This window comes from Suricata suricatta, chromosome 5, assembly GCF_006229205.1.
Source record: "Suricata suricatta isolate VVHF042 chromosome 5, meerkat_22Aug2017_6uvM2_HiC, whole genome shotgun sequence".
Classification (NCBI taxonomy): Eukaryota; Metazoa; Chordata; class Mammalia; order Carnivora; family Herpestidae; genus Suricata; species Suricata suricatta.
Window position 1 is genome coordinate 49,181,080 of NC_043704.1, and position 11,297 is coordinate 49,192,376.

At 41.2% G+C, this 11,297-nt stretch overlaps 1 protein-coding gene across 1 annotated transcript; it reads right to left on the reverse strand.

Moving 5' to 3' along the window:
- Positions 1-2,461: 2,461 nt before the first annotated feature.
- RPL24 (ribosomal protein L24) lies at positions 2,462-6,845 on the reverse strand. The gene is made up of 6 exons (XM_029939210.1): positions 6,751-6,845; positions 6,551-6,626; positions 5,904-6,014; positions 3,968-4,104; positions 3,512-3,575; positions 2,462-2,589 (listed from the first exon to the last, which is right to left on the reverse strand). The coding sequence occupies exons 1-6, from the start codon at positions 6,753-6,755 to the stop codon at positions 2,509-2,511; spliced, it is 474 nt and encodes a 157-aa protein (XP_029795070.1). The 5' UTR covers positions 6,756-6,845; the 3' UTR covers positions 2,462-2,508.
- Positions 6,846-11,297: the final 4,452 nt, after the last annotated feature.

Genomic DNA, 11,297 nt, shown 5'->3' on the forward strand with positions numbered 1-11,297 from the left:
CCAATGTGGAGAAAAAGTGAAACTTGCCATCTTTCTGGAACAGGTACTCTATTTCTAGTTCCTCCTGGGCTGCAGGCTACCCAGGAATCAAGGGCAAGCAATCAATCAATCAGAATTGAGTTTCACCTTATTAAGTCATGTAAACCAGAAAAGCAGTGCTTTAGAAGGACATTTGTTTTTTTCTGTATCCCAAAATTAGAAATCTGTAGCTCTGAATTCAAGTTGGGTAGTTTCATTGGTTGTTTCCTTGTTCAAATAATGGTCTTATTTTCCTTGTAATTTCATAAAGAAAAAAATTTTTTCCAAGCAAAACTTAGACGTTTCTAAGCAAGAGCCAGTGGATCTTGCACATTTTTTAAAAAATATTCTTGAGAGATACAGAGCATGAGCAGGGAAGGAGCAGAGAGAGAGAGGGAGAGAGAGAGAGAGAGAGAGAGAGAGAGAGAGAGAGAGAGAGAGAGAGAGAGAGAGAGAGAGAGAGAGAGAGATTGAGAGAGAGAGAAACTGAAGCAGGCTCCAGGCTCTGAACTGTCAGTAGAGTCTGATGCGGGGCTCAAACTCACGAGATCATGACCTGAGCCAAAGTCGGATGCTCACCTGACTGAGCACCACTCAGGCACCCCGGATCTCGCACATTTCTTAAATTGACTTTAGATTTTGTTTTAATCCCCCCAAAGGGCTATTTATTCCTAACACCTATAACAATGCTTGAATGTATCATGCACTAGACAGAATTTTTTTTTTTTTTTTTGAGAGACAAAGAGAGTGAGAGTGTGGGCAGGGCAGAGACACAGAATCCAAAGTAGCCTCCAGGTTCTGAACTGTCAGCACAGAGCCCAATGCGTGACTGAACTCACAAACCATGAGACCCTGACCTGAGCCAAAGTCAGGCACTCAAGTGACTGAGCCACCCAGGCGCCCCTAGGTGATAGAATAATCAATTCTATCACTGGATAGAAAGTGGGGGGTGAGGGGAGGAGATGTGAGGTCTGATTTTTACCTTCACCAAGTATTTCTGTACATAAAACCATGTTTCTCAAATGAGGATGTGACTTGATGTTGTAGCTTTTCATCTTGGCAGTGGCACATTAAGAGGCTTTTTCAGTATTTACTTTTGAGAGAAAGAGCATGGGGGGCGGGGGGCAAAGAGAGAGGAAGGCAATCCAAAGCAGGCTCAGAGCTGTGAGATAATGACCTAAGGCAAAGTCAGATCCTTAACTGACTTGAGCCACCCAGGTGTCCCAAGATGATCTACTTTCTACAGAAGTACAAGCCTATTCTTAACATAAATTATTACTCTTCTGTATCACATTTTCCACACATAGTATCTCTGGAATGTCAGTAGGTTACTGTATCTCTTTTTTTGCGATTTGAACTATGGCTCTAATTCCCAGCTCAACAAACTACTTTGGGAATTTGTAACCATATTGTATTCATGTACTAGCAAAGTTGTAGTCTTCATTCAAGCTTATTTTCTGGAAAGAAAGCAGCTTAATTGTAAAGTTGAAGTTTTAAGCACTTTTTTTAATGTTTATTTTTTAAAGAGAGCATGTGAGCACAGTTGGGAGGAGAGAAGATAATCCAAAACAGGCTCCTTGCTCCAACCTGTCAGGGCTTGAACCCACAAACCATCAGACTGTGACCTGAGTTGGACACTTAACCAACTGAGCCACTCAGGGTGCCACTGTTTTTAAAGTAGGCTTCGACTGTCCAGCATGGAGGCCAACACTGGGTTTGAGCTCGGCACCCTGAGATCAAGATTTGAGATGGAGCTGCAGGCTTAAGCAACCGAGGTACCCAAGTGCCCTAAAATTTAAGCACTTTCAACTCAGCTATCACCAATAGGTGAAATACAGTAAACAAAAGGCAAACCCAATGTAAAACAAATGTCTACCATGGAAAAGAGTAACTCAGGAACAAAAATTCATTAAAAAGATTTACTTTCGAGGAACCTGGGTGGCTCAGTCAGTTAAGTGTCCAACTCCTGATTTCAGCTGTGGTCATACGATTCCTCAGATTAAGCCTCTGGTTAGGCTCTGTGCTGATCAACGCAGACACTGCTTAGAATTCTCTCTGCCCACCCCACACCCCCACATGCCTGCACTCTCTCTGAAAATAAAATATTTAAAGAGCATTGTATTTAAAAAAACCAAAAACCTAGTTCTTAACCTCTGTAGTTCAGCTATTACTTTGTAGACCCAATATGCCTGTTCTGATCTATTAATTTTTTTTTAATATTTATTTTTGAGAAAGAAAAGAGCAGAAGCAAGAGAGGGCAGAGAGAGAGAGAGACACACACACACAGAATCTGAAGCAGGCTCCAAACTGTCAGGACAGAGCCTGACTCGGGGCTCAAACTCATTAACTGTGACCTCAGCCAAAATCCAGCACTTGACTGAGCCACCCAGGTGCCCCTGCCTGTTTTTATAGTAAAAAAAACAAAAAACAAAAAACACCACAATCTAGTTATAGTCAGATGTTTATTTAATAAAAATCTGATCTGCAAACTTAGCGTTTTCCACCAACTCGGGGTGCAGAAACCTTCACAGGCTTCACAATCTTTTGCTTAGGTGCTGCCTTTGTGGGAGCCTGTAAAAAGATCAACATGAAACATTACTCCATGTAACTTTCAATCACCTTTCTTATGTCCAGATTCTCTATGTATCCTGGATTGCTTTCCTTCTTATTTAACTGTGTTTCTATTACTCTTAAGGGCCAGGCTACCCAAGAAAAGTTAAAAGTCCACCTTTATAGAATACGTAAATGAAAAACAAAGATATTGTCAGAGATTGGAGGGGTTAAGTGAGGAGACACAACTAAATGCTGTGTGGGATCCTGAACTGTGTCCTAAGAACAGAAAAAGAACATTACTAGTCATCTAAAACCAATGGCTTTGAAATTTTTACTATGGTTATTGAAACTGGTACTATTGAGAAAAGCTGGGCAAACTCTGTACTATTAGTGAGAACTTTTCAAAACAAACTTTAAAAACAAAAGCTACCTTTATTTTCCCCTTTCCCAATTTCTGTCTGGCACCAACAGATATCATTTGGCTCTGACAGAGGGAGCTATGAATCAACCACCCAGGAAAGCAGTTAGGAACATCATTTTCATTGAAGCCTTGTACTAAATGCCTTAAAAACTTGAAACTTTCAGGGCCCGGGTAACTCAGTCGGTTGAGCATCTCTTGGTTTCAGCTCAATTTCATGGCTTTGAGCCCTGAGTTGGGCTCTGCGCTGACAGCACAGAACCCGTTTGGGATTCTCCTCTCTCTCAAAATGAATAAACTTAAAAGCTTGAAACTTTCATTAGCCACAATTTGGACTAAAAAAGCAAATTTTCCTATTTTACTTACGTATTTTTAAAAGATCTTATTCATGTAATTTCTACACCTAATGTGGGGCTTGAATTCAACCCCAAGATCCAGAGTCACGTGCTCTAACGACTGAGACAACCAAGAGCCCTCCTCCTGTTATTTTAAGTAAGAAATCAAAGACAATGTCACAATTACCTTAGCAGCAGCCATTGCTGTCTTTTTAGATGCTTGCTTAGCCTTTTTTGCTTCCTTGGCAGCCCTGTGGGGTTAAGAATAACTTAAGGCAAAGTGCTTTACTCCTTACTAATACAGCTTATTAACAAGGAGCTAGAGTGTTTTGGGGGAAGCAGAATTACCACATTCTTTCCACATCTGCAATTATTCGTAGGATAAATCCAAAGGGTATATATCATTAGCCACCAAGTCAGCTTAACAATTAGAAATTGTACAGCAGCCTTATTTACATACAGAATTTCAACAAATCATTAAGTATACACTATAAGGTTCTGTATTATTAAACCTCAACATTTCTGACAGTTTCAATATAAAGTATCAAAACACAAAATAACATCAGATTCCTATGGCTATAAATTCACTCATAACCTACAATTCATCCCATCAGCTGAAATGCTCTAACAAAAGATTCCTCACCTGATGGCTTGTTCTCGTTGAGCCTTCCTAACTTCAGGTTTCTGATTTCTCTTGGCCATTATATCAGCAAGAGATGCACCAGTGATGGCCCTCTGGAATTTGACTGCACGGCGAGTTCTTTTCTTTTGAATTTCTTCCTATGAAACAAAAAGATGGAAGTACACTTATAAACCTTGCTTCATGGATACAGGCGAAAACAGTCTTTTAAGATTTCTGTTTGTCTGTTGTAGTGTGCTAGGGCTGATACAACTAAATGCTAGCCTGAGTAGCTGATAAACAACAGAAATTTCCAACAGTTCCAGAGACTTAAGTCAGATTCCAGCATGGTCATGGGAGACCTGGTGTAGCTGTATCATCACATGCTGGAAGAGGCATTACTGCCCTTCCTGAGAGCAGAGCCTCCCAAAGCTCTCACCTTTAATATCATCACCTTGGCAGTTAGGTTTCAACATATGAATTTTAGGGGTATACATTCAGATCACAGCAATATTCAACAAAAGATAATTCATGCTATCATTTGAAAAAAATATCTATATAAAATACTGCAATATGCAGGGAAGTTTTCTAATTATAGACTGGTTATTTATCTCTTGCCAATCCTGGCAATTTTTTACTACTTTAAAAAGACAAAGTCAAACTAATGAAGTTATTAGGTGGATAGTACTTATCTCAAAAGTGACTTCTTTTGTTTTTCCTAGACAGTTTATTTTTTTTACACAATTTATTTTTTTTAACATATGCAATTATTTTCCATCATTTACAATACAGTAGTTACAATGATACTCCAAACAGAAAAGCAAAGTAAAAAATCAAAACCCCCACTTCTATTTCATGTAATTATCAAAAGTGACTTTAGTAAGACTGTTTATTTTAAAGAATTTACTTCTAGGAAAAAAAAATTACCAAACCTCAACTCACCTACTTTGTTTTTACTTAAAGTACTGCCAGTGAAAGAAATAGTCAATTGGAAAATTATTTATGACAGGAAAGCTACCAAGTCTTAGGAAATGTCCAGGAATCAAAAACGTAAAATTCAAACTTTTGCTAGTAAATGATACGGAACATTAAATTGACCATTTTGAAGCATTTTTAAGTGTATAGTTCATTGGCATTAAGTACATTCACTATGTTCTGCAACCACCCCACTTTCCATCTCTAACTTTTTCGTCATTCCAAACCCCATACCCATTATCATAATAACCCCACATTCCTCCCTCCCCCTGCCCAGCCTCTGGTAACCTCTACTTTGTCTTTATGAATTTGCCACTATAGATACCTCATAAAGGTGTAATCACATATTTGTCCTTCTGTGTCTGGCTTCTTTTACTTTGCATAATTTCTTCAAGGTTTATCCATATTGGCTGGTTGCCAGCCTTTTTAAGGCTGAAAAATATTCCATTGTATTTATGTAACATTTTGTTATCAATTCACCCACCAATAGGTCATTTGGGTTGTTTCCATCTTTTGGCCACTGTAAATAATAGTGCTACGAACATCAGTATCGAAGTCATCTGTGTTAAGTTCCTAGTTATAGTTTTTTGGGGTACATTCCTAGAGGTGCAGTTGCTGGACATAGTTCCACTTAACTTTTAAGAAACTGTCAAGCCATTTCCACAGTGCATGCACCATCCTACACTCAGCAATGCACAAGGGTTTCAACTTCTCCACATCCCCAGCAACACTGGTAAACCCCACTCCCCCTTTTGAAATTATGATTATCCTAATGAATTTGTCAAGTCTACTTTTAAATTAAGTTAGAAATAAGTTTTTCCTTCTAAACTCCCACAATACCTAGTGATGCCTTTAATCCGGAAGGTGTCAGTAAATACTCCCAAGTGTCCTGAATACTATTCTTACAGCCATGGCACTCAAACCTTTCCTCACTTTTGAGGAGGGGGGTGGGGATTACCCCCAACATCAAAGTACATTTACTTACCGACTGTCCCTTTTTGTGCTTTCTTCTGTAGAGGACAGTCCAGTTTATCTGTCGAGGATTCCTCTTGGAAAGGAATGCCGACTCGCATTTTGCATTAAGAAATTGGAAAACCTGTAGTAACGAGTTCAACTTAGTTATCTACTCTAAACAAGGCAGGAGGCTGAGCTCGAAACTCTTAATAATATTCAAGTTCTAGCCCCTCATTTGGCCCACCCTGCCCAAAAGACTTGTGTCACCCAAATGGCATGGGTGGCACCACCGAGGCCTTTGAGTTCCGTCCTGTCTTATACACAGAGCGGGTAAACATAAGCTTATTTCGCAGGAAAGGGCGGGGTAATCAAATTCCAGGAGACATCTAACTCTGGTCCGGACTGGGAATCCAGGGGGACCTGGTGCCTGTTAAATAGCGAGATACGTCGGTCCCATTTCTTGGGACCCAAACTCCTAATTTCCCACCTGACTCCCACTAAATCAAACCTCAGTAACAGTTCACCTAGAGGCTTCTGATCCTAACAACCACTGCACACAGGGTCCCGGAAACAAGCCTTTCAGGGACCAAGAATGATGTGGTAAATGTACACGCTTAGACCTAAAGAGACCAGTCTCTCTAAAGAGGACAAGCTGCGTTAGGCGACGCGGCCTTTCACCTTCCCGTCGGTCCGGGCGTAGCGCCTCCCATGTCCAGGGTAAATCTTGTACCCACTGAAACTGCACAGCTCGACCCTGTAACAAAAAGCGAAAGCCCATTAGGGAGGGTGTCTACGGCGAGGAGAATCCAAACCCAGAGTGCGGGAGAGGTGCTCTGCCCGACGATGGAAGCGGATTGGGACCCAGGACTTTGGCTCACTTCATGGCTGCAGCCGCCGGGAAGACGAAAAGATGGTGAAAAGAAAGAGAGGATTATGGGAAGAAGCCTTAAAAGGCAATGGGGCAATCTCCTCCCCCAATTCCCTTCCCTGACCTGGCGCTCGGTGATGACGTCTAGCTCGCCGGCGACTGATCTGGCAGTTCTCCGCCTCCTTCTTCCTCTGAAGCCGGAGCGGTTTCTGTGAGCGTCACTTAAGAGGTTTGTTTGTCTCTCCTGCGGTCAGGTGTCCTAGAGCTGTTGACCTCCTGCACAGTATGTAAACTCTACATTTTATAGTTTTAGCGACTTGCAATAATACTCCCAGGTAAAACTTAAAGTCACGTTTTGCCTTCCGTGTTGGCCCATTTCCTCGACCAACAAAATTAAATTTTAGTAGTTTCACCATCTGCAAAATAGTAATGACATCTGAACTGTCTCCCACGCGTTGCTAATCAAATTGTATATGATGGCCCCTTACATCAATTATAATTAATATTCACTGAGTTCTGTTTCTGTGCACAGGAATTGTGCTAAAGGGTTTACATACATTAATTTTTTCAGTTTACAAAATCCCTATTAGGTAAAGGCTAAAGCATTGTAAAAGGACAACTGCCGGTCTTGGAAGAGCTAAATTTCCATGTCTGCCTCTTGCAGCTCAAGGGCCAGCAGTTGCACAGAGAAGGGCAAAGCAAAGCCCTTACCTGGAGGCTTGTAAAGGGGAGCTTTGGCCAAGCCCACTGGAAGGAACAGTGCCTCGATTGCTTGAGCTCTTGGGTGACGGTAGAAACTAGCATATGATGGAGTGGCAAGAGACAATCCTTGAATTGTGTGTTGGAGCACTTGACTAGAAAGCAAAAAATGTAATGATTAGTTTATGCTACCTATATAAGCCACTCCCCCTAAAAGGATCATGAAGTAGGTAGTTGAAAAGATTTGTAAAAGTCCAATAAAGTGGCTGATTGATGTTAAGAAAGCTGTAGCTACTGTGGTGCCTGGGTGGCTTAGTCAGTTAATCGGATTTGGACTCAGGTCATGATCTGTAATTCATGAATCGAGCTCCACCTTGGGGCTCCAGAGGCTGGAACTTCTTTTGGTCTGTTTCTCCCTCTCTCTCTCTCAGTCCCTCCTCTGCTTGTACTGTCTATCTCTCTCTCAAGAAAATAAACATTAAAAAAAGAAAGCTGTAGTTTTGTTGAAACCAATCGCAAGAATGAGTTAATAGAGTGGTGCCTGGCTGGCTCAGTTGGTGGAACATCCTACTCTTGATCTTTGGATTGTGAGTTTGAGCCCCACATTGGCTATAGAGATTACTTAAAAATAAAATCTTAAAAAAAGAGAAAAGAATGAGTAAATAGAGATCAGCATGGAATTGAAAAGCAAAAAGGAGGAAATTGACAGCCTGACCAACTCTGACCAGATTTTCAGCATACCCGATGTACTTGGAAGATACTGTCTAAACACAGACAGGCAGATGGATGGCTCACGCTTCCATGGATTGATGAACTTAGTTAACTCTGACATTCATACAGCTCTATTTGTTTTAAATCACTACTGATTAAACAAATGTTTGAGAAAGAAAGGAAAAAGGAAGGAAAGGGGAAACCACCTGAGTAGAGGATGAAGCCAAGATTTACCTGCAGGAATTTGGTCCACAGAACCCCAGAATTTATAGTCCCTTCCCAGACATTTTAGGAAGATTTTATTTTACTGATCTTCAAAATTATGTTTGGCCTGAGTAGCTCTGTGAAAGAAAAGCAGGAAACTATATCTTAGGTATTTTTTAGCCCCTTTTACCTTTTCTGGAGGGCATTCTTGAGCTGCCATTTCAGGGTTCTTTGTAACACATTGTGTGTACCACACCTTATATTGTGCTCACATGCTCTTAGAATAAAAAAGTATGAGGTGCCTAGATCATTCAGTCAGTTAAGTATCTGACTCTTGATTTTGGCTTAGGTATGATCTCAGGCATGTGGAATTGAGCCCCAGTTTGGGCTCTGTGCTGGGCATGGAGCCTGCTTGGGATTCTCTCTCTCTCCCTCTCTCTGCCCCTCCCCCTTCTCACACTCTCTCTCTGTCTCCCTCAAAATAAATAAACATTAAAAAATATATACAGCATTAAAAATTATGAAACTTTTAAAAAAAATTATGAAGCATTAATGACATGCCTAGCTGGCTCAATTGGTAGAGCCTGACACTCTTAATCTCTGGGTTGAGATTACTTTTAAAAAATAAAATTATAAAGTGTTATTAAGATTACAAATTATGTAGTATTTAAAATGTAAATTTATGGGGCACCTGCATGGCTTAGTTGGTTAAGCATCCTACTTAATCTCAGGTCATGATCTCATGGTTCCTGAGTTCAAGCCCCACACTAGGCTACATGCTGAAGGCTCAGAGCCTGGAGCCTGCTTTGGATTCTCTGTCTCCCTCTCTCTCTTCCCCTCCCCTGCTGATGATCTGTCTCTCTCCTTAAAAAAAATAATAAACATTAAAAAAATGTTTTTAATAAAATCTAAATCTAATCAAGTTTTCATATCTATCAATTCTATGAAATATAGTGGACAGGAACATGTGAAACAATACCGTAGGGATGCAACTGGCATCTACAGGATGACTTAAACTCTTCAACAATGTGAAAATTGATAGGAGAGAGATTAGAGCCTATCCAATTGACAAGACAAGCTGTATAAATACTTTTCAGGGCCTCGTGTAAAATGAAAGTGTTGTCCCCTTTTTCAAATAGCAGGATAAAGTTATAAAACATTAAGCTCTTTCCTTTCTTCAATAATCTATCTCTTGAACTTTCATGGTGTTTTTTCATTTGCTCATGCTCCTTTAGGCAAGGACATTCACTAGGGCCATGCAGCCCCTTATAGGTGCCCAGGGACCTGCCCTGTGTCTTGATGCATGCATGGAAACATGCAAGGTTAAGCCAGTCCTTGGGTTGTCCCTCCTGCTGGGCTCCAGACCAACCCATGGTACCCCACCACAGGAGGGCGGGGCTGGGTCCAGCTGGCCTTCTCCTTCCACCAGTACCCCTGGCCCAACCCATAGGGAACGGGCAATCCCCTAGGATGTGTAATGTACCTGGGTCTCCGAATGAGGTGGGCATCTAGCCCATTTCAGAATGCATGGCAATGCAGCTAGCTTTGGTGAGTGTGCCTTGGGGGTGGGGGTGGGGTCTACTTCAGTGAATTGCAGAACCATCCACTCTCAGAACTCATCTCTAGAAAGTGAGGAAGCAGCAGGAAGTGGGCCTGTGAGTGAACTGAGGCTTCAAGCCCCAGGCACAGGCCCTAGTGTCCCAACTGTACTTCACTTACAGAACCCAAATTCAAGGATAGAATTACTACTGAGAGAGTGAATGCAGAGCATTAATCCTCAAGTGTGGGATGCTCGAGTGTCAGGCCCTGTGTGACTGCATTGTTTGCACAACTTGACGCTGGCTCTACCTATGGATAAAAGAGATTGAAGAATTTCCTCAACCAATTGCAACATATGGATCTTATTTGAGGCCTGATTTGAACAAACATGACAGACCATAAGGGGTAATTTGAATACTGATTGGATTTTGGATGATATTTAGACTTACTGTTAATCCTTTAGGTGTTCTAATTGTACTGTGGTCATGTTTAATTTTGAAAGGTGTTCTTATATTTCTAGGTACATACTAAATACTTACAGATGAAATAGCATGATGGTAGGGATTTTGTCTTAGCCAGGGGCTAAGGGCATCGATGAATAAATGACCAGGAATGGATAATAGTTGAAGCTAGTGTTGAGTAGGAGGGTTCATTAAAATAGTCTCTATATTATTACGTACTCTTTTAATTACTTTTCCCTGATAAAACATTTCATGTTATTATTTTTAAAAATATTTTTATTCTATTTTTTAAACGATTTTATTTATTTTTGAGAGAGAAAGAGACAGCGTGAGCAGGGGAGGGTGTGAGAGAGAAGGAGACAGAATGTGAAGACAGGCTCCAGGCTCTGAGCCCTCAGCACAGAGCTCGATGCGGGGCTTGAACCCACAACCATAAGATCATGACCTGAGCCAAAGTTGGACACTTCACCAACTGAGCCACCCAGGTGCCTCAAAGCATTTCGAACAATTATAATGTGCTTTTATAAGAACACAAGTCTAAACCAAATAAATCCCATGACAGGCTTTAAGATCCCCCTCTGAACTAGAAGGCCTAGGTTTCAGTTCCCCGAAACTAACAGGCAGTAACACATTGCCTAGGGGAAGAGAGACCACCTTCACAACACCCAATCAGGGAAGGCCAGCTACCACTCTCCACATTCTTTTTTTTTTTTTTTTTGTTCAGCATCTTTTTTTTTTTTCCATAATATTTTATTGTCAAATTGTTTTCCATACAACACCCAGTGCTCTTCCCCTCAAGTGCCCTCCACCATCACCACCACCTGTCTTCCCCCCTCCCCCCCAACCCTCAGTTCATTCTCAGCATTCAATAGTCTCTCAAGTTCTGCATCCCTCTCTCTCCCCAACTCTCTCTCCCTCCTCCGTTCCCCCTGGTTCTCCATTA

Excerpts from the sequence above, each read along its gene's own strand:
- RPL24 (XM_029939210.1), bottom strand. Across the intron at positions 4,105-5,903 it reads AGCACAAAAAGGGACAGTCG|GAAGAAATTCAAAAGAAAAG; the intron begins GTAAGTAAATGT and ends TTTGTTTCATAG. Across the intron at positions 3,576-3,967 it reads CAACGAGAACAAGCCATCAG|GGCTGCCAAGGAAGCAAAAA; the intron begins GTGAGGAATCTT and ends TTAACCCCACAG.